General features: G+C 42.7%; 1 protein-coding gene across 3 annotated transcripts in view; it reads left to right on the forward strand.

Moving 5' to 3' along the window:
• Mtmr12 (myotubularin related protein 12) overlaps positions 1-23,903 on the forward strand; it is a 72,735-nt gene continuing 48,832 nt past the window's right edge. For 2 of the 3 annotated variants that reach the window (XM_090332091.1, XM_090332093.1), the window contains exon 1: positions 2-243. In XM_090332091.1, coding sequence (XP_090188217.1) covers positions 163-243 — 81 coding nt within the window. In that variant the 5' untranslated portion in view covers positions 2-162. Of the gene's footprint in view, positions 244-23,903 lie in introns of all 3 variants that reach the window. The other variant, XM_090332092.1, reaches the window with a different exon arrangement.

The following is a 23,903-nucleotide window of genomic DNA, read 5'->3' on the forward strand; positions in this document are numbered from 1 at the left end:
CTGTGTCAGAGGCACAGCCGGATGCGGGCGGCGCCGCGGTCGCCGCGGCCCTAGGGATGGGCGGAGCCCCGGCTGCCAGTGCTGGTGGCCGCCGCCGCTGCCGGAGCTGGGGACCGAGCCGCCGCCTCTGCTCCCGCGCGTCGTGGCTTCCCAGGCGGCGGAATGCTGGGGAAGGGCGTTGTCGGCGGTGGCGGCGGCACCAAGCTGCCCAAGCCGTCCTTCGTGTCGTATGTACGCCCTGAGGTGAGCGGGCACCACGCGGGCTCCGCGTCGGGCTGGAGCGGCCGGGGCAGGGGCGCTGGGGCTCCGTTGCCACCGCGGGACGGGCGGGAGGGCGCTTCCTGCCGGTGTGCGAGGCGGGGCGAGGCCGCTGGGCGCTCGGGGGCCTCTCCCGGCCGGCCCGAGATCCTCGGGGCCGACGGGCAGGTGCGGAGGGCCGGGCCTCGCACCCTGACGTCGGGGCAGGCGAGGGGCCCGCGTCCGTGGGGCGGTCCTGTGGTCCTGGACGCCCCGGGGTGCCCTGGAGGGGGACGGGGACCGTGGGCGCCGCCGCCTGGTCGGGACCCCCGCGAGGCCCTGCGTGCATCCCATGTCCAGGTGAGGCCGGACTAGGTCGGTGAGTTTTCAGAGCCCGCCAGTCCCCACTGCCCTCGGACGCCACTGAGGCGTGCAGCGCGCCCGCGGGGTGCGGCAGCCGTGGCCTCCGCTGTCTCCCCCGCTCCGTTCCCCCTGAGTCTGCCGCCTCTTTTCCCCCTTCAACTCCGGTGCAAACCCCCCCCCCCCAGCTCTGCAGTTTTACTACCACGAAGTTCATCCAATGAGGAAATAAATAAATACACCTTCTGAGCTCCACTGTGTACCCTGCTTTTGTGAACCAAACAAAAATCCTTGCTTTGTGGGAGCTGTTAGAATAAAATATGTCGCGGATGTGGTAGATCAGAAGATAAATATAGAAAGAACATCCGTTTTTATCCTTGTGAAAGTGGCTTTGGGCCAAGATGAGAAGAATGTGAGGACCCTAAGAGGGGTCCAGGTAGGGGCCCTGGACAGCCCCAGGTGGGCCGCCCAGTGGGGATCTGGCAGCTTGGAGGAATATTATAGAAGCCAGCTCAGTGCGCGAGAGGAAGAAGCATGGGGCAGAAGGATAGGACCAAGAGAACTCTGACACAATTTTGAAGGTGTGTGTGTGTGTGTGTGTGTATGTGTATGCATGTGCATGCACTGGTGCTGGGCCTTGAACTCAGACTGGCCATTCGGTCCCTTTTCTCTGCTATTTAAAGCACAGCAAAACCTTTGGCTTATTGGTTTATCAATGTCTTTGTCTGCATTGGCTGGCTTCGAACCTCAATCTTCATCTCTCAGCCTCCTGAGTATCTAGGATTACAGTTGTAAGCCACCTGCACTTGGCAGTTTTGAACACTTCTTGAGCCTTAGCTCTTCTCCCCCCAGTCCTGGGCTTGAGCTCAGGGCCTGAGCACTGTCGGGTTGGATTTTGTCAAGGCTAGAGCTCTACTCCTTGAGCCACAGAACTACTTCCAGCTTCTTTCTATGTATGTGGTACTGAGGAATCGAACACCGGTCTTCCTGCATGCTAGGCAAGCACTCTACCACTAGGCCAGACTCCTGGCTGGAGCCTTAACTCTTAATCATTACCTATGAATACCTTCTCATTTTGGACTTGGACTTGCAAAGAATTTGTTTTCTTTCTCCTCTGCTTCTCTGTTCAGCGCTTTAATCAGTAATAGGCAGAAACTTAACCAAATTATTGTCTTCCTACTTTTCACTTGTGTAAGGTAGGGGCAATGAACAATCTGGGATTTGGGCCTGAAGCCTTTGCTTATGTACCTTCAAATTCAAGATGAGTGTTTTTCTCTTATAGAGACTACTTTGAAATGGGTCTTTTATTTAGTTTTAATTTTCAGATAAAAAAACTGTTTCTCTGTTAGTGCTTGATATGGAGTTCAGAGCCCTTAAATTTGCAGCACATGATAGTATCACATGTAAATAATGTACTTTCTTTTTTGTTTAGTTTTTGTTCTTTTTTGATAGAATCCTGATTGAAGGGCAGTTGATCTATAATTGTTCCTTCTCAGCAAGATTAAACTCACAAGTGGGAAGTCTTCTTAAATGTGGCTAGAGTTCAAGAATGTTCAAATTCTTCATCTACCAGATGCTCATGTTGTAATTAGACATGTTTTCACTCTTTGCCCACAGGACCTGATCCATTTCCTTTGAGGGATAATTAGGGAAGAGGAGTGGTTCAGCCCTGGAATAAGCCTGCAGTGGTCACATTTTTCAGATCCTTAAAGTTATTTTTTTAATGAAAATAATGCTGTGCATATTCTGTACTGCTTCATTGTAGTCTGACTCTAAAAATATTTTGTAACAGGATAAGGCTCTCACCTAAGTTGTGGGAGATTTCTTAAAGACTGGGGTAGGAGGAGGTGAGAAGGCAGTTTATTTTTAAGTGCATAGCTTTGCTTGGCTTCACTTATGGGAACTGCATATGAGCAGCACTAAGGAATTGTTATGTGCCTCAGAGCCCTGAATCTGGTAACCTCTTGGCTTACTCTGTGGGATGAGTCCTTCAGTGTACTTTTGAAGATGGGGCCACTGTTTCTATTCACCTTTTCCTCCTGTTGCATGTTTGCTGTGCTATCACTTTTCTTCTTCTTTATTCTTTTTCCTTCATTTTGGATATTTTCCCTCCTTTTTTATTTGCACAGTGCTGAAGATTGCTTTACCAGTTAGTCTCAGCTCTGTTAGTTCTTTATAGGACTATCAGTAGTTGGGAAATTGCAATGTATCAAGTACTTTTTTTCTGATGCTCTCACTGAGCTGCCAGAACAATCGTTACACCTTATGATGTAATGATACCTGTTCCTGTGATAAGCTTGCTCTACGCTGATCAGATCTTGGAAGGATCCAGTAGCTGTAGCTTTCTGTTGCCAAAGAATCTTATCAAGAATCTGTACTGTGGCCTCTCTCTGGATGGAGACTTCCTACTTTCATTCTTTCACTTGCAAAACTTGTCCTGTTTACCTTAAAAAGAGAAAAGCAAAAGAGTTAGTATTATGTGTTACCAGATTGCTTCATGAATAGTATTTGAAGATGATCTTATTAAACATAATGGGCCTATTTTTTCCTGGGGATCAGAATGGACTAACATTCAATAGTATAAAATGGAGGATAATAATTAGCTCCATCTTTTAGAATTGGATTTCTGCAAGAGTAACTTCACTGGTTTTATCATTGATTTTCCTAAGTCAATGAGTATGACAGGTAAAATCCTAAACCATAACTTAGGACCTCTGATCCTAACAGCTCAGAGGGTTACAGGTAAGTTAGGAAATTAAGAATCATCGTTCTAAAAGTTGAGGTGAGCAGAGAGGGAGAATTTGGGTAGATCTTAATATTTAACTGGTACCTAAAAACATCTCAGCACTATCTTTGCTCAGCCTCAGGCACAGGGTGTAAAGTGTATTGGTGGCTGCAGAGGAAGACTCATACCCACCCCCTCAAAAATAGATATAAGAGCTAGTTATTTCCCCATTTATCTCTCATAGAAAAGATTGTATCCCATTATCTAGTTTTCATTTAAAGCCATTATGATCCTGTATTCCTTTGGATATTTCTTAATATTTATTAGAGACTTCTGTGTTCCAACCTCTCATTACTCATCCTTTCAACAATCTCTTGAAATAGGTCATATTATCACTCCTTTACTCTCTTTTTATTTATTTATTTGCCAGTCCTGGGCTTGAGCTCAGGGCCTGAGCACTGTCCTTGGACTTTCTCAAGGCTAGAGCTCTACCACTTGAGCCTCAGCACCACTTCCGGCTTTTTTCTATGTATGTGGTACCGAGGAATCGAACCCGGGTCTTCATGCATGCTAGGCAAGCACTTTAACCACTAGGCCAAACTCCCAGCCCCCCTTTTGTCTTTTATTTTCAGATGTGAAAACAGATGTAGAAGAGTTAAGTATCCTGTTCAAGGTCACAGCTAGCAAGGGTTGGTGCCAGTTTAAACTAGGACAGTCTTACTACGGAGCCTGTTCCCTTCTCCTTACCTATAGGAGTACTTATATAATGAACATTGTTGGAAAACAGGCCTGGCCTCTGTAATCTAGAGTTCAAGACAATTTCTTTCTTTCTTTTTTTTTTTTTTTTTTTTTGGTCAGTGTTGGCGCTTGAGCTCAGGTTCTGAACACTGTTCTTGGGTTTTTTTCAAGCCTAGAACCCTACCCTTTGAGCCGTAGCACCATTTCTGGCTTTTTCTGTGTGTGGTATCGAGAAATAGAACTTGGGTCTTCATGCATGCTAGGCAAGCACTCTACCATTAGGCCAAACTCCTGGCCCCTCAAAACTATTCTTGAAGTCTTTTTTTCACTCTCTATCTCTCCCCCCCACCACACCATCTCTTTTTTTTTTTTTTCCCCAGTCCTGGGGCTTGAACTCAGGGCCTGAGCACTGTCCTTGGGTTTTCTCAAGGGCAGAGCTCTACTACTTGAGCCATAGCACCACTTCGAGCTTTTTCTATATATGTGGTACTGAGGAATCGAAGCTGGCTGGGTCTTCGTGCATGCTGGGCAAGCACTTTACCACTAGGCCAAACTCCCTGCCCCCTACCTCTTTTATTCTGTCTCCCCCCCACACCCCTTTCTTTCTTACACTGGAGTTTGAACTCCATGCTGTGTGCTTGCTAGGCAGGCACTCTCCCTTGAGCTGTGCCTCTGTGCATTTAGTCCTTTTTATTTTGGTTGTGTTGAGATAGGATCTTGTATGTTTTATCCAGTCTGGATGTGTTCCTCCTGTTTATGCCTCTCATTGTAACTAGGAAGACAGGCACGTTCAACCTTTTTCTAATGAAATAGAGTTTGTGGGGAAAAAAAAAAGAAAAACAACAGTTTTTTTTTTTAGTGCCATTTCAGAAACCTGAACTTAGGGATTTTAGTTATTGCTTGTCTTCTTCTGCATGACAGATGGTCTATTGCTTGAGCCATACTTCCACTTCTGGCTTTTTCCTGGTTAACTAAAGAGTCTCATCGATTTATCTGCCCCTTCTACCGCCTTGCTGGTCTGGCTCTTGTGAACTTTTTTGCCCAGACTGACCCTAAGCAATGATCCTATTGATTTCCACCTTTTGAGCATCTAGGATTACAGGCATTAGCCCTGGCACCCAGCTGCTTTTTTTTTTCTTCTTTTTTGGCCAGTTGTGGTGCTTGAACTCAGGGCCTGGGTACTGTCGCTAAAACTCTTTGTGCTCAAAGTCAGTATACTACCATTGGAACCACAGCACTTCTTCCAGGTTTTGTTTGTTTGTTTTTGCCAGTCCTGGGCTTGATCTCAGGGCCTGAGCACTGTCTTTGGACTTTCTCAAGGCTAGAGCTCTACCACTTGAGCCACAGCACCATATATGGTACCAAGGAATTGAACTGGGGTCTTCATGCATGCTAGGCAAGCACTCTACCACTAGGCCAAACTCCCAGCCCCATACTTCCCGGTTTTGGTGGTGGGGGGCGTTAGATTCTGTCCCTGAGCTCTTCAGCTCAAGGCTAGCACTCTACCACATGGATCCACAGCCCCACTTCTGGTTTTCTGGTGGTTAATTAGAGATAAGAGTCTCATGGACTTCCATGCCTGGACTAGCTTTGAATCGTGATCCTCAGATCTCAGCCTTCTGAGTAGGTAGAATTACATGAGTGATGAGTGAGCCACCAGTGCCTTTTTTTTTTTTTTTTTTAGAATCCATAACTTGGGCTGGGAGTTTGGCTTAGTGGTAGAGTGCTTGCTTCGGTACCACATACATAGAAAAAGTGGTGCTGTGGCTCAAGTGGTAGAATGCTAGTCTTGAGGAAAGCCCAAGGACAGCGCTCAGCTCTGAGCGCTGGCAAAAAAAAAAAAAAGAATCCATAACTTCTGCTGGGCATGGCCCATGACTGAAAAAAAAAAATCCATAACTTCTAACTTGTTCTGTATTATTACTTTAATTTTTTAACATAGAATACTTTCTTCCTTCTGGCTTTTGAATGCATTTAGTAGTTATTTGTTGTCTGCTGTGTGTTCTTTATGGGGATGAGAGAGAGAGAATGCGAGAGCACAAGTGCTAGCCAGGTCTCTTGTCCTCAGAAAGCTCTTTCAATCTACTTACCTATTTATTTATTTATATTGCTAGAGATCAAATCCTGGTCTTGTACATAAGTAAGTGCTCTATCACTGACCTATATTCCAATCCCACCATCTTCCAACTAAGTTTCTGGCAGAATATTTGTCTTTTTACAGGTTATAGATAGTGATTTTTCTGTTTGTGTGTGTGTCTATACATATGTATACGCGTATGCACGTGAGTCCTGGGGCTTGAATTCAGGCCCTGAGTGCTGTTTCTGAGCTTTTGTGCCCAAGGCTAGTGCTTTATCACTTGAGCCACACCTCTGCTTCCAGGTTTTTTTTTTTTTTTTTAAGTGAGGATATATATGAGTCCTGACTGGAATGGCTTCCAAGTGCAATCCTCAGATCTCAGCCTCCCGAGTAGTTTGGATTATAGGCATATGCCAGCCATTGATAGTGATTTAACAGGCCATCAAAGAACATGAAAAGTTCTTCCTAAAATAATCACTTTCTTAGCTGTGGCTTTAGCCTGATGATCTGTCCTGAGCTTCCCCTTTTTCTCTCTTGCATGTGCTTCCTGTGGCATCTCCCTGGGTCAGATCCAAGTTCAGCAGATGGAGCATCCGAAAGCAATGTGAGGCTCTTCCTGCAGCCTGATGAGACAGTTGCCACTCTTAGCGTTATCTTCTTAGAATCAGATACTGCTCTCTTTGCTGCTTCTATCTCTAAGTGGTATATCCAGGACTTGGGGATCCAGAGTGTAGCTCAGTGGTAGAGTGGTTAGCATGTGCAAGGGAGAGATCTCCAGAACCAAACAACAAAACCTGACTTTTAAATTTCAGGTTGGGGGAACCTCTACTTTAAAGTTCTGTATCTTTGCTCTTGCAGGATATTAGATGTTCTAGGGATACTGTACACAAAACCATCCTATATGAGAATCTTTTAGGGGGCCAGGAGTATGTCATAATGGTAGCGTGCTTGCCTAGCATGCATGAAGCCTTAGGTTTGTTTCCTCAGTACCACATACACAGGAAAAGCCAGAAGTGGTACTGTAGCTCAAGAATAGAGTGCTTGCCTTGAAAAAGCCCAAGGACAATGCCCAAGTCCTGAGGTCAAGCCCCAGGACTGGCAAAACAAAAGAAAACAAAAATAACCAACCAAACAGAAAATAATATTTGAGGACCAAAGTTTTGAAGTTTTGTTTTTTTATTCTGGAGATTGAACCCAACGTCTTGCACTTGCTAGGTAGGTGATCCACCACTTTAGCCATGTTCCCAACTCCTTCGTTTTTATTTTGTGATGGAGCTACAGTTTTGATAACTGCCTAGGCTTACCTTGAACTATTAGTATCTACCTCCCCTCCTGATTAGCTAGGATGATATAGGCTGGCATGTACCACTATATCTGGTACAGAAGTTCTTTTTTTATCTGTAAAAACCAAAAAAACACACACACATACAAAAGGCATATGCTACATTAAAGTCAAATTGCAGTTTCAAAGTTAGAAAAATTAAGCTATAATGACGTCCTAACCAAAGCAGGGATCTTTGTTTTTCTGCTCCCAGGCTTTGTTGTGTATGGAGTGTATCATGTGGTTTCTATGTCTGAAGTACCATTTTGGGATAGTTTTTTTTTTTTTTGCTGTTGTGGGGCTTGGACTCTGGGACTGGGCGCTGTCCCTGAGCTCTTTAGCTCAAGGCTACTGCCCTACCCCTGAGCCACAGCAACATTTCCGATTTTCTACTGGTTAATTGGAGATAAGAATCTTACAGTCCTTAGTGTCCGGACTGGCTTTGAACCACTATCCTCAGATCTCAGCCTCCTGAGTAGCTAGGATTACAGGCATGAGCCACCTCACCAGGCTAGGTTTTAATTGGAAATAAGAGTCTTATGGATTTTCCTACTCAGGCTGACTTTGAATTGCGATCCTTAGATCTCAGCTTCTTGAATAGCTAAGTTACAGGTGTGAGACAGCTGTGCCTGGCATTACTTTGAGGTTTTTTTTTTTTTTTTTTTTTTTACAGTAGGAAACCATCCTCGTGTTGCTCACTCATAAGTGTTTTTTTTTTTTTTTTTTAACCTTTTGATAAAGAGACCTATGAGTTCAGAAACGAGCTCAGGCAACTCCCTGGCTTTATTTGGGTTATGTTCCTATTAGCAGCTACCTGTGGGCCTAAATTTAACAAGTAGTAAGACAGATGTTTCTAGGTAGATGGTTTTTTTGGGGGGAGGGCTGATTCTAGAACTGAACTCTGGGCCTAGGCTCTTTTGTTTCAGACTAGCACTCTTACCACTTGAACCATAGCTCCATTTCTGGCTTTTTCTGTGATTTAATTGGAGATGAATGTCCCATGGACTTTCTTGCCTGGGCTGGCTTCGAACAGCAGTCCTCAGATCTCAGCCTTCTGAGAAACTAGGATTCCGTGTGTGGGCCCCCAGTACCTGGTATAGATGGCATTTTGATCAAACACAATTTTAATTACATTGATAAGCCAAAATTGTCTCAGTTCAACATCCCAACTTGAATACTTTCATTGAAGTAGATTTTATGGTGGATTGTAGCCATAGAAAAATATTTTCTGAGTCTTCAAAAGGAATAATTTTAAATGAACTTTTTGAGATAAGTTGGGGAATATTATTGAGAGTTAGCCTCTAATCTTCTGAGAGGAAGAAGGAGCAAAGTACAAATATGGATAGATTCTAGGAGGGAGTAAATATGTCAGGAGGAAAGACCCTTGGCCTTACTTCTGTATTCCTCTTTGTATGTCATGGGTCACAGTTTAAGAAAAGTGAAAACTTGTTAGCAATTTCTTGTATTAGCTGAATGTATTACCACCTTCAAACCTAAGTTGTTTCTACCTGAAGAACTAAAACGATAATGCTCATCTTACATGATAAGTATGTATAAACATTATTAACTGTAATTTTGCATGTAAAGCCCTTGGTAGGGTTATCCTTCAATAGATATGGACTATTACTATTATTCAGAAAGTGGTTAGAGCCATCAGGATAGTTTCATAAAATGGTTAATCATTAATCTTTGTTTTTTTTGCCAGTCCTGGGCTTGAGCTCAGGGCCTGAGCGCTGTCCTTGGACTTTCTCAAGGCTAGAGCTCTACCACTTGAGCCTCAGCACCACTTCTGGCTTTTTTCTATGTATGTGGTACTGAGGAATCGAGCCCAGGTCTTCGTGCATCTCAACCACTAGGCCAAACTCCCGGCCCTTAATCATTAATCTTAGAGTGCAGAAATCTTTTATAGCTATGGTATTAATAAAAATGAAGTATTTTGGGGGGGTAGGGTTGCCATGGTATCATGCCAGGAAACTACACTGTGGGGTAACTCTTTCTTAGAATAATTTCCACTGTCTTTAGAAGTTTCCTTTCCTCTTTTCTTTGTTCCTTTATATGTTTGAAAATCATTTGATTATATATGAAATTCCAACCTAATGAGAACACATTGGCATTGACATTTTATTACTATTATTATTATTATTATTATTATTATTATTGCCAGTCCCAGAACTTGAACTCAGGGCCTGAGCACTGTCCTTGGGCTTTCTCAAGGCTAGAGCTCTACCACTTGAGCCACAACACCACTTTTGGCTTTTTCTATATTGGTCTTTGTGTATGCTAGGCAAGCACTCTACCACTAGGCTAAACTCATGGCCTCGACATATTATTATTAACATTTGCTTTTGACATTTTGCTACTTTAGTTGTACAAACATTTGTTAAAGAACATTTCTAAGATGCATTTCTAATGGGCCTTTCACCAAAGTCTAAATTTTGTTCATTTGTTGTATCTATTCAGTGATTCATTTAGAAAGTGAGTTAATCTGTGTGAAATACCATGATGAAACTCCTTGGTAAAATTAATGTACATTAACAAAGAAATGAGGATCTGGAAATATGGCTCAGGTGGTAGGGTGCTTGTCTAAAAAAGAAATGAAGAGCAGAGAGTGTGAGTCTGTTAGGGATTTGGTATCAGCAAGTGGGAACAGGACAAATGGAAAGGGAACAAGGACAAAGTACTTTATACCATCTATAAAATGGGCACAGGACAAAAAAAAGAAATTGTCTCTGGGATTAATATAACTTTGTTTCAAAGATATTTACAAGGCTGTGCCATTTTTTTTTTTTTGGCCAATACTGGGGCTTGAACTCAGGGCCTGAGTACTGTCCTTGGGCATTTTCAAGGTTAGTGCTCTACCATTTGAGCCACAGCACCACTTCTGGCTTTTTCTGTGTATGTGGTACAAAGGGATCAAACCCAGCTCTTTGTGCATGTTAGTCAAACACTTTACTACTAGGCTATGCTCCTGGCCCAAGGCGATGCCATTTTATTTGCTTTTCCTCAAACAATATTACTGATTTTTCCCTCTGTATCCTACCCTTCATCATTTCTTGAGTCCTGGCTAATAAACAACCTGTCAGAAGTGGCATGTGACCTCTGTTGGATTTTAGGGAAGACAGCCATACAACAGCAGGGGTTCATATGGTTCAGGGTCAAGGAAGTCCAGGCCACAGTGGTGACATGAGTTGAAGACTCTACGTTTCTCTTGGATCTCATTGCCAGCCTATGTCATACAATGGTCCTGAACTGCTAGGTATTTATCCTAAATAATTTAAAAATACCTGAGGCAGACACCAGTGGCTCACGCTTGTAATCTTAACTAGTCAAAAAGCTGAGATCTGCAGGCCGGTGGCTTGCCTGTAATCCTTGCTTCTCCAGAGGCTGAGATCTGGGACTGCGGTTCAAAGCCAGCTCAGCACGAAAGTTCATGAGACTCTCTAACCACCAGAAAACTGGAAGTGGCACTGAGGCTCTAGAGTAGAGTGGTAGCCTTGAGCTGAAGAGCTCAGAGACAGCACCCAGGCCGAGTTTTAAGACCCATGAGATCTGAGAATCTCTGTTGAAAACTATCTGGGCTGACATATCTTTGAGACTTTTTTTTTTTTTTTTTTTTTGGCTATTCCTGGTGCTTGAATTCAGGACTTGTACACTGTCCTTGGACACTTTTTGCTCAAGGCTAGCACTCTATCACTTGAGCCACAGTTCCACTTCTGGCTTTTTCTGTATATGTGGTACTGAGGAATCAAACCCAAGGCTTTGTACATGCTAGCACTCTACAACTAGGCTTCACTCCCGGCTAGATCTTTGAGACTCTTTATTTTTAGTTAACCAAAAGCTGGTACTAGGGTTTGAATTCAGAGCCTCACAAACTCACCCAACTTTTTCATTCATGGCTGTCGTTCTACCACTTGAGCTGTGCCTGCACTCCAGCTTTTTCCTGGTTCTCTTTCATCCTTGGTTTCTGTAAGGATGTGTAACCTAAACAAACTGCTGGGAGTAGTACTTTGACCAGTGGGCCAGGTTTTGGTGATGGACACTGTTAGAGGAGACAGCCTAAAGCTGAGTTGCTTGGCATTAGCAAGTATCTCTGTTTATCACCGTAGCCTCCTTGATGTGGCTATGGGTACACCTTCTCCTTTGATTCTAAATACCATCTATCCCTCCTATCCCATTCCTATCTACCTGCCTACCCATCATCATTCTGTACCTTCTCTCCATCCCAGCTTGCTTTGCTTCACTTGATATGGCTCAGCTAATCTCTTAGACTCCTTTCCCCATTTTGTTTTAATGACCACTGCTACCTGCTGAGTAAAAAAACACAGTTCTGTTAAAAGGGTGACAGGAGCCCCAGTGCACCTATGAGTATCCTGAAATTTCATTCAGTATGTCAGATACGATCTGGTAGCAGACAGAAAGGATAGGGGTGCACCAAGGCCCAGAGTGGGCAAGACTGCCAGCCTGGCTGCACTGAAACAGTGACAGCCAAGAAGGCTGGGATGGGAATGAGATGCTGTTATACTATGGAAGAGCCTTTGGTTTCTTGGCCCACCCACTTGATGTTGACCTTAGACATGTGACTTCACCTTTCTGAGACTTCTTTCCCATAACATGTGAATAGTCATCTTCCTTACAGGTTTATTTTGAGAACAAGAATAAATAAATCATGTCTGTGTAACTTAGGACCAATTGTCAGATACTCATGCCTGTTAGGTACTAGAATTACTAATAACAACTTGAAGTGAGATAGTCTTCATTTGAACATCATTTTTGTGTACCTGCCATTTGCTAAACATCAGATTAAAATTAGGAATCCAGAGAACACTGTGTTCTGAGGAGACAGTAGGTTGCCAGATAGCCCTGATTCACGGAGGTAGCTGACTGTTGAAGGAGGGAAGCATGCCCAGATGCTCCAGAGCAGAGTGGAGGGGCCCACTGCACAGCCCGCTGTAGCATCTGGTCTTGTGTGAATTCTGTGGAGGCTTTGGAGAGGTTGGCGTTGAAGAGGCCTAACGCAGTATTCAGGCAAGGAGGATAGCTTGAAAGGCTCCTAGGAACATTGAGGCCCTTATGTCAGATCCTGTGTCCCCATCTCTTACATAAAGTGTGTACTCCTGCTGCATGACAGTGATAGAGAAGTCCTGAGGAATAGGATCAGGGTGCTGCTAAGATATGCAGGATTGTTTCCAAGATCCTTCGAGGAGTCTTTCTAACATGTTATTTTTAGCATTAGGCCACATTGGCCCTTCGCAAGCTGTAAGCACTTTCTCTTGTTCTCTTACTCCAAGGCTTTTGACTGTTCCTCCGTTTAGCTAAGCTAGAGTTTATAGAGCCATTCCGGGGGAAGTGGTAGATGGGGAGGCATAAAAGCCAACGCCTTGTATATCTGCAAGTGCCATTAGTCACATACCTTAGCTTAAATGTAAGGCAATGAAAACAGATGAACACTTTTCTAAGACATTAATACACATCCCAACATGACAGTCTCTACTTTTAGCATAATGTAGTAGTTAACATGGCATTGGAATGAGACAGAGCTCTGCTACTTGAATTTGGCCTGCATATTTACTTCTCTGACTCTGTTTCCTCATCAGTGAAATTGGAATAATACTAACAGTATTCAGTTCTGTACATAAGGTTGCTGTTACACTTACATGAGGAAACATGTTAACGTATCTGGAATGTAGTGTTAATTTTTTTTTTTTTTTTTTTTTTGCCAGTCCTGGGCTTGAGCTCAGGGCCTGAGCACTGTCCTTGGACTTTCTCAAGGCTAGAGCTCTACCACTTGAGCCTCAGCACCACTTCTGGCTTTGTTCTATGTATGTGGTACCGAGGAATTGAACCCGGGTCTTCATGCATGCTAGGCAAGCACTTTAACCACTAGGCCAAACTCCCGGCCCCAATAGTGTTAATTTTTTAACTGTATTTTTTCTTTTCTCTTTTGGTACTGGGGATTGAACCCAGAACACTGCACTGCATTCTTGAGAATGAGAAGAAATAAATCAGTATATCTAGCTCAGAACCAGACAGGGTGCCTCTATTTTTTTTTTTTTTGTTGTTGTTGTTGGTTGTGGGGCTTGAACTCTGGGCCTGGGCACTGTTTCTGAGTTCTTCAGCTCAAGGCTAGCACTCTATCCCTTGAGCCACAGCACCACTTTAGACTTTCTAGTGGTAAAGTGGAGATGAGAGTTTCATGGTCTTCAGGGCCCGGGCTGGCTTTGAACCACAATCCTCATATCTCAGCCTCTTGAGTAGTTAGGATTACAGGGTAAGCCACTAGCTTCTGGCTCAGGGTGCCTTTTGTCTTGGCCCAGTATGCCATACCCACCGTGGCCACCTAAACACCTTTGTTTCCTGCAGCTTTCTTTTATAATGAGTAGGTTCTGAATTTTTTTTCTATCCTGCAGCTGAATCTTTTCTCTCAAGAGCCTCTAGGAGGATAATGTGGTTTGGGCACCTGTGAAGTCCGGAGCTGATACCTCTACTTCAGCTTGGCTTCCTACCCAGCTTCTGCTAGCACCACCTCTCTCTCCCTATTCATCCATAATCTAAACAAGTTACACTTCTCAGGGCACACTTGGTGGTAGTTTTTGGTGGCTGTCTGTTTTGATTTGTATTGTCACTTTCTCTGCCTAGTACCCCTCTATTTCTAACTGCTTCCAGCTCCTTCTGAGTACAGGGTTTCACTGTCATTTTTCCACCTAAGAGCCTGCCACTTTCCGATGCTGCTTACACTGACTTAAGTCCTAAAAAGCATTCAAGGCTCATCCAGGATCTTATTGAGAAACATTAGCTTGGATTTAGGACTCTGACCATTTCTTTTCTGTGACCTTTCCTGATTTACAGAAAGTTAAAATTTTCTGATTTATGGGTTTTCTTGGAAAATGTATTTTGTTCAGTGGACCTTCAAGAGAATCATATATGCAAAACAAATGTAAAAAGTAAAAAATACTAATGAGATTCAGATATACCCTACAGATATATGTGTGTGTGTGTGTGTGTGTGTGTGTGTGTGTGTATGTGTGTGTGTGTGTGTGTGTGTGTGTGTGTGTAGCTCTGGTAGTCAAATATTTATTCCCACATTGATCTCTTTCCTTATTTGCTTTTGAGAACTGGGAGCTGGACCTGGACATTTTTGCTTAAGGGTAGCACTCCACCACTTGAGCCACAATTCCATTTTATTTATTTATTTTTTATTATTTTTTTTTTTGCCAGTCCTGGGCTTGAGCTCAGGGCCTGAGCACTGTTCTTGGGCTTTCCTCAAGGCTAGTGTTCTACCCTGAGCCACTGCACCACTTCTGGCTTTTTCTATGTATGTGGTACTGAGGAATTGAGCCCTGGTCTTCGTGCATGCTAGGCAGGCACTCTACCATTAGGCCAAACTCCCAGCCTCCATTTTATTTTTATTTTTTTGCCAGTCCTGGAGCTGGAACTGAGGGCCTGGGTACTGTCCTTGGGCTTTCTCAAGGTTAGTGCTCTACCATTTGAGCCATGGCACCTCTTCCAGCTTTTTCTATGCTTGTGGTACCAAGGAATTGAACCCAAGGTTTCATGCCTACTGGGCAAGCACTCTACCACTAGGCCATGCCCCTGGCCTAATAGTAGCTTGCTTTTTTTTTTTTTTTTTTTTTTTTGCTTGGGGCTTGAACTCATGGCCTGGGCATTGTCCCTGAACATCTTTTGCTCATGGCTACACAACTCCATATTTGTGTTTTTGGGATAAAAGTTCCTTGGACTTTTCTATCAGGACTGACTTCAAACCACAGTCTTTAGATCTCAGCCTGTTTGGTAGCTAGGATTACAGACACGAGCCATTGGTGCTCATAATCATTTAAGACTTGACTGTCATTGATAGTATCGTGCTTGCCTGGTTCAATTCTTCTGTACCACATACATAGAAAAAGGTGAAAATGGTGCTGTGGCTTAAATGGTAAAACTCTATCCTTGAGAAAACCCCGGGTTCAAGCTCCAGGACTGGAGAAAAAAAAAGAAAAAAAGAAAAACATTGCCAGGATCAAGAATTTTCTCTTTGTTTCATGTCTCTTTGTTGGCTTTCATTGACAGTATATTGTCTGTCAGAGTTAAGTGCTAGGAGTAGAGACTAACAATCTACAAATGTGTAATTTGCAAAATGTGTAGTTGACAAACATTTTCTAAGAAATCATATTAATACAGCATGAAAGGTCCTGTAAGGGAAACAAATACAGAGTATTAGGCCAGAAGTTTGGCCTAGTGGCAGAGTACTCACCTAGCATGCACAAAGACAATTCCTTGGTACCACATATATAGAAAGAAATGGAAGTGGTGCTGTGGCTCAAGTGGCAGACATCTAGCATTAAGCAAAAAGTGTCCAAGAACAGTGCCTAGGCCACGAGTCAAGCCGCAGAACTGGCAAAAAAAAAAAGTAAACAAAGGAGGTATCTGGGAGCATGGCCTAGTGGTAGAGGGCTTGCCTACCATGCATGAAGCCCTGTTACACAGAAAAAGCCAAAAGTGTAGCTCAAGTTAGTAGAGTGCTAGCCTGGAGCAAAAATTGTTCAAGGATAGTACCCAGGCCCTGGCAAAAACAAACAAATAAATAAAAAAAAAACCCAGAAAGCAAAAAACACTAACAGAGTTGTGAGGATTATATGAGATAATGCATAGATAGAATCTTTTATAGACTTGTAAGACTTCTTGCAACAGTTACCTGATGATCTAGTTTGTTTTATCTGAATTCAAGAAGGTGAAAGTCTTCTTTTTTTTTTTTTTCCCCTTTTCATTTGGTGTAGGATATATAGGAGCTGTTTGATAAAAATGCATTGGAACGTATTAGAGATATTAGAGATGTATCATCTCGTAACACTACCTAAACATATGCCTTGAGGGTTACCCAAACTCAGTGGAACATAAACAGTTTTGAAAACTTGCAGTACTGGGCCATATGATGAGGATTCCTGTAGGTGTGTCTCCTTTGGACCATAACCTAGCGACCTTTGATCTGGGGGATAAAACTTACAAAAACTACAAAGCTTATTTTTTCATGCCCTTATCTTCTTTGTCAAATTAAAACAAAGAGTAGCATAACATTGAAGTAAACATTGAAATGAGAAATTAACAACAAAAACTCAGTCCTGATCCCACTACTCTGGCAAAACTACCCCTCATTTGTAACCATGCCTCTATTCTAATCAAATTTATGCCACGGAGATAAAGAACTAGTTTTAAACACCTGGGCATGCTGTGGCCTCAGTGTCAATAGTTTTGTCTTTTTTTTTTTTTTTTTTTTTTTTTTTAACCAGTCCTGGGCCTGAGCACTGTCTTTGGGCTTTTTCTCAAGACTAGCGCTCTGCCACTTGAGCCACAGCACCACTTCCAGCTTTTCTATGTATGTGGTATCAAGGAATCAAACCCAGGTCTTTGGACATGCTTAGGCAAGCACTCTACCACTAGGCCAAACTCCCAGCCTCAGTTTTATCTTTCTTTTGTGCCATACTATTGAATGTTGGTCCAAATTGAAATGGAATAGCATAAAAGTACAATTTGTATACAGAATATGTAGGCCTTGTGTGTGCATGTGTACATGCAGTCACTGGTACTGGGGCTTGATCTCAGTCAAGGTGCTATCCTTTAGCTTTTTTTGCTCAGGGCTGGCACTCTTACACTTGAACCACAGCTCCCCTTCTGGCTGTTTTCTGGTGGTTAATTAGAGATAAAAATCTCAAGGACTGCCTGGCACGGTGGCTCAAGTCAGGAGGCTAAGATCTGAGGATCGCTGTTCAAAGCCAACCCAGGCACTCAAAAATGTGAGACTGTTATCTCCAATTAACCACTAGAAAATCTGAAGTGTTGCTGTGGCCCAAGGGGTAAGGCAGTATCCTTGACCTGAAATGCTCAGAAGCAGTACCCAGGCCCCATAGTTCAATCCCCACGACCGATTCCCCTCCCCCCTCAAAAAAAAATCTCAAGGACTTTCTTGGTTGGGCTGGCTTTAAACCAGAGTCCTCAGATCTCAGCCTCCTGAGTAGCTAGGATTACATGCCTGAGCCACCAGTGCCCAGCCCAGTCCATTTCAAATGATGCATTTCTTTTTTTGGGGGAGGCCAGTCCTGGGGACTGAACTCAGGGCCTGAGCACTGTCCTTGGGCTTTCCTCAAGGCTAGTGTTCTACCACTTGAGCTACAGCACCACTTCCAGCTTTTTTATGTATGTAGTATCAAGGAATCTAACCCAGGTCTTGGTGCATGCTAGGCAAGCACTCTGCCATTAGGCCAAACTCCCAGGCCTTTTTTTTTTTTTGCCAGTTATGGGACTTGAACTCAGGACCTGAGCACTGTCCTTGGACTTTTCCTCAAGGCTAGAGCTCTACCCTTGAGCTACAGCACCACTTCCAGCTTTTTTTTTTTTTTTTTTTTTTTTTTTTTTTTGCCAGTCCTGGGCTTGAGCTCAGGGCCTGAGCACTGTCCTTGGACTTTCTCAAGGCCAGAGCTCTACCACTTGAGCCTCATCACCACTTCCGGCTTTTTTCTATGTATGTGGTACGGAGGAATCGAACCCGGGTCTTCATGCATGCTAGGCAAGCACTTTAACCACTAGGCCAAACTCACCGCCCAGCTTTTTTTTTTTTTTTTTAAACCTATGTATGTGGTGCCGAGGAATCGAACCTGGGTCTTCATGTATGCCAGACAAGCACTCTACCACTAGGCCAAACTCCCAGCTTGATGCATTTCTTAAAAACTTGTTTAATTTCCATATGAAATAATTTTTGAAAAGGAGCCAGTAGAACCAGTTTTACTTGATTCTACCTTTATTTCCTACACCTTGAACACAATAATGAATAAGGTCACATTTTGTGTCACATTTCACAGCTATAGAAGTAAGATCATTTCCCCAGGGAGGTGGCTCAAGCCTGTAATCCTAGCTACTCAGGTGGTTGAGATCTGAGGATCAAGGTTCAAAGCCAACCGGACACAAAAGGACCTGAGACTCTTATCTCTAATTAACCTCCAGTTAATGGGAAGTGGGACTTGGCTCAAGGGTAGGGCAGTGGCCTTGAGCTGAAGAGCTCAGGGACAGCGTCCAGGCTGAGTTCAAGCCCCATGACCCACCAAAAAAAAAAAAAAAAAGAAGTTGTGTGCCTGTGTGTCTGCCAGTCCTGGGGCTTGAACTCAGGGCCTGGAATTTGTCCCCGACCTTTTGCTCAAGGTTACCACTTGAACCACAGCCCTACTTCCAGCTTAGTGAAGATAAGAGTCTCAGACTTTCCAGCCTGGTCTAGCTTTGAACCAGGATCTTCAAATCTCAGCCTCTTAAGTAGTTAGGATTACAGGCTTGAGCCACTGGTACCCAGCTCTCTGAGCTTTTTTGCTCAAGGTTAGCGCCCAGGCTGGTTGGAATTGTGATCCTAAAAGCTTAGCCTACTGAGTAGCTAGGACTCTTTAAAAAAAAGAGGTGCTGGAGGTGGTGGTTCAAGTGGTAGACCACTTGCCTTGAAAGTATGAGACTCTCAGTTTAAACCCTAGTACTGCAAAAAATTTTTTAAAATTAAAAAATTAAATGAAATAAATTTTGAGGCAAAGTCTTGTTATGTAACCTAGGTTAGCATTGAATTTGCTATCCTCCTGCCTTACCTCTGGAGTACTGGGACTACAAAATGTATGTTACTATACTGGTTGGAAATTATGTTTTTTTTAAAAAAAAAAAGGAGTATCGTGCCAGTGGCTGTAATCCTGTGCCTGTAATCCTTCCTACTGAACAGAAAAGCTCAGGGACAGTGTCTAGTCCCAGAGTTCAAGCCACATGACTGACCAAAAAAAAAAAAAAAAAAAAAAAAAGGAAGCCAGGCACTAGTGCCACATGCCTGTAATCCTAGCTTCTCAGGAGGTTGAGATCTCAGAATTGTGTTTAAAAGCCAGCCTGGGCAGGAAAATCCATGAGATTCCTATTTTCAATTAACCATCAGAAAACCGGAAGTGATACTGTGGCTCAAGTGGTAGAGCACTAGCCTTGAACTGAAGAACTTAGGGACAGTGCCCAGGCCCAGAGTTCAAGCCCCATGACTGATTCCCACTCCCCCCTCCACCAAAAAAGGGGGAATGTTTCTAAAACTTCTCACAGTCATTATTAGAGTGTTAAGAGGTTGAGACATGGGACTGAAATAATCTGGCAATGGAAAAGGCTTTTTTGAGGAAATAATATTAACTTGAGATCCATTTTATAGAGCAAAGAAGAACAATAAGGCATTCCAAACAGGAGCAACTGCTAGTGAAAACAATTCAGCATGGGTGGGTGGAATCAAGTATGGGAGACTGAAAGGAGGCCTGTTGGCTAACAGGAAGGAAAAGGATAGTACAAGACCAGTTTGAGAAAGTATGTATGGGCCAAGTTCTGCAGAGCCTTTGTATGTTATGTCAAGGCATTGTTACCATCTCATGACTAAGCCAAAGTAGGATATGTTCTCCACCCTCTTGAGGGTAAAGAAGGAATTAGGAAGAACCAGTACTGGTAGACCAGTTGGACAGCTATGCTGTTGTCTCGGTAAGTGATGATAATACCTTTAAAGAATGTACTAGTGTCACAAGAGGAGCATGAATTGTGGATAGGTTAGGTAGGTAATATCTATAGAATTTGATGATAGTTTGGATATTAAGGGCAGAAGGATAAGTATGACCCACTAGGTTGTATGCTATTTCTATGTGTGTATATAAGTATTGGGGCTTGAACTCAAGGTTTCAACTCTTGCTTAGGTTTTTTTACTCAAGACTAGCACTCTACTACTTGAACCACACCTCCACTTCCAGTCTTTTGCTTTTAATTGGATATAAGAACTTTTCAGATTTGTCTGCTCAGCTTGCTTTTAACTATAGTCTTCAGATTTCAGCATATTGAGTAGGATTATGGCTATGAGCCACTAGCACTTGGCTAGCTGTATGCTCTTGAAGGGCACACAGAATTTTCCAGGCAGTACGTAGCAGAATTTTCATGGTTGGAATCATTTCTGGATTTGTGAGTTGTAAAATAATCATTGAACTCTCAAAGGTTGGTTGAAGTGGCAACCATGAGACTGATATCTTAGGATATGCAGTGGAGTAAGTTAGATGAGGTTAATTGTCTCAGCTGGTATTCATAGAACATCAAGCTTCTCTTCTCCATGTGACTGGCCAGCGTCATTTACTTGTGGGCCTTAGGTGTTGGTTTCCTGTCAGCTTCCTTTGTCCTCCCATACATTGACCTTCTTGGGCCCTTTCTGTGGTACCTTTCCTGACCTAAAAACAGATCTGAAAGTGTTTGATCATTCTATCTTGTTTTTCCTCTTTTTTCCAGTTAAGAAGTAGTATGGGATCTTGCAAGATGATACACAGTGGGGGCCAAATACCTGGGATTGAATTTTACTGTATCACATACCTTTGATCCGTTCATTAATATAATGGACATACTCATGCCAATGAAAACACCACCACAAAGACTTGCTGTGAGGGTTAAATAAACTAGTGAATATAAAGTAATGGCATTTAGGGTTCAGGGAATATTTATCAGAGTGCCAAGAGGTAGAGTATTTGCCTATCATGTGAGAGGTCCTGGCTTCTAAGAGAGCAAGAGAGAGGGGAAGAAAGAAAGGAAATGAGGGAAGGAAAGAGGGACAAAGCTGAGACTATTATCTCCAGTTAACCAGCAAAAATCCAGAAGTAGAGATGTTGCTTAAGTGATAGAGCACTAGCCATGAATGAAAGAACCTGAGAAGGAATGCTGGCTCTAGGGTTCAAACCCCAGTACTAGCATATAAATAAAAACAACACCAACCAAACCAAACAAACAAAAAATACATGGAGAGATGATTGAAGAATACAATGAAAGACACTTAAATTAGTAATGCTATGCTATATTTAAAATACAACTTTCTACTAAAAAAAGAAAAATTTCATTTTGAGTTTATTACCATGTAATACATGAATTCAGATTTTTCCCCCTCAGATTTTCTGGGTCGTAGAGAAAGCAGTATTCAATGACCATTTTAGAAAAAGTGGGGCAACTTGGAGGAAATGAAATGTTGGTGTTGTCTTTTCTATACTTTGGAACCAAAAACTAGTGAAAAAAAAAGAAGTTTTGCAATCTTCAGCAATATTGAGGGATGCTGCTTGTTGGAGTTTGCCTCTCTGGCTGGATAAAATCTGTCTGAGAACAGCAACTTTATTTCTGACTCAAAGCTGGTGATGTGAATATTTATATGTTTTGACTTGTGAGAGCTTTTTTTTGTAACCCCTATCCCTACCTCAGTTCTTATTTATTTATTTATTTTTGTGGGTTATGGGGCTTGATCTTGGCCTTGGCACTATCCCTGAGCTCTTCAGCTCAAGGCTACCACTCTACCCTTGAGCCAAGCCCCACTTCTTGCTTTCTAGAGGTTTATTGGAGATACAGTCTCAGGTCCTTTTGTGCCCGGGCTGGCTTTGATCCTCAGATCTCAGCCTCCTGAATAGCTATGATTATAGGCATGAGCCACTGTGCCCGGCTTCAGTTCTTTTCAAGATCTATGATCTTAAGATGGGACTAGGAATATGGCTTAGTGGCAGAATGCCTTCCATGCATGAAGCCTTGGGTAGAGTGTTAGCTTTCTGCAAAAGAAGCTCAGGGACAGTGCCTAGGCCCTGAGTTTAAGCCCCTGGACTGGCAAACAAATAAAAACTTTATTAATTGGGGCCAGGAGTTTGGCTTAGTGGTAGAGTGCTTGCCTAGCATACACAAAACCCTGAGTTCAATTCCTCAATACCATATACATAGAAAAGCCAGAAGTGGTGCTGTGGCGTAAGTGGTAGAGCACTAGCCTTGAGGAAAAAACCCAAGGACAGTGCTCAGGCCCTGAGTTGAAGCACCTGGACTGTAAAACAAGAAGAAACAAAACAAATAACTATTAATTGTATCAAGAGATTTCACTATGGTGTATCTGTTATATATATTTTTTTTCAAAATAACCCTTTCTGGGGCCAGGAGCATGGCCTAGTGGTAGAGTGCTTGCCTAGCATACACAGTAAAAAGTTGGAAGTGGTGCTGTGGCTCAAGTGGTAGAGTGCTAGCCTTGAAGAAAGCCCTAGGACAGTGCTTAGCCTTGAGTCCAAATCCTAGGACTGGCAAAAACAAAAAACAAAACAAAATAACTTTTTCTATTGTTTAAGAGAATTTTTCAAATTTGTTCAGTTTTGTGATAAGAAAGACTTTCTATTATAGCAGTGATTTCTCTCTTGTAGAAAACAGGGTGTTGGGCTATAAGAATATCTTTGTGGTAGAGTGCTTGCCTAGCATGCATGAGGCACTGGGTTCAATTCCTTCGTACCACATAAACCAGAAATAAGAAAAAACATTTTTTTGAAGTAGGGTGTTGTGAAACCTGTTTGTTAGAACATTTCCAGCTGTAAACAGTGTGTGCGCTGAGTTTGATAGGGTTTGAGCTAATTTTTGGTTTTAATAACTCATTTTTTTTTTTTTTTTTGCCAGTCCTGGGCTTGAGCTCAGGGCCTGAGCACTGTCCTTGGACTTTCTCAAGGCTAGAGCTCTACCACTTGAGCCTCAGCACCACTTCCGGCTTTTTTCTATGTATGTGGTACCGAGGAATCGAACCCGGGTCTTCATGCATGCTAGGCAAGCACTTTAACCACTAGGCCAAACTCCCGACCCCTTAATAACTCATTTTTTCTTAAAATCTGTCAAGTTATGGATCCTCTTTAAGCCTCAGTTTCCTCATTTGTAAAATGGAGATAATACTAGAATTATTTTTAGGATTAGTAAGCTATTAAGGAAAAGTACTTACATTTACTGGAGAAGTATACTAAATATAGACTTATCATTAAAGTTAAAAGCATGCAATTGAGGTGGAATCTGGCAGGCAAATTGTGGAGGACTTTGATCACTGTGTGCAGAGTTGAAACATTTTCTTATTGTAGCCCAGGAGTCCTTTTTCAGTATATTTTTGGCAGTAGTCCAAATAGGTAAAGTGGATGTGTGAGCTGGGTTTAGGATGTGTAAAATATTGGTTGAGTTTATTCAATGGTATTTGAAACAGGGGTTCACATATATTTGATGAGTGAGTTGTTTTGTTTTCAGACTCTGGGTAGTTCAGTATCAGTGTATGTATCAGTGTGTCTTTCTGACCTTTTCTTTCCTGTCTGCAGTGCTAACGGAAGTCTGATGCATAATAGCCATTTTATTAGGAAGTTTTTCGTCATCTCCTTCTGGTGTTGAAATGACTGCATGTTTCATAAAATATGTGGCTCCTCAATGACTTAGATGCTCTTTAGATTTTCTCTTTTCTCTAGCTGACTAATTTTTTTAATTAGCAGATGGTGCCAGTTTTAGAAGATATTTAACATTCTTTGGGGGAAGAAAGTCAGTATTTTTTAAATGAGAAAAATGTGTACAAAGGTTTTGACACATTTGATAAAGGGGAGAGGGAGTGGGGAAAGGTCCTTAGCCGC

The sequence above is a fragment of the Megascapheus bottae genome, chromosome 4 (assembly GCF_031878675.1).
Source record: "Megascapheus bottae isolate mThoBot1 chromosome 4, mThoBot2.hap1, whole genome shotgun sequence".
In the NCBI taxonomy this organism is placed as follows: Eukaryota; Metazoa; Chordata; class Mammalia; order Rodentia; family Geomyidae; genus Megascapheus; species Megascapheus bottae.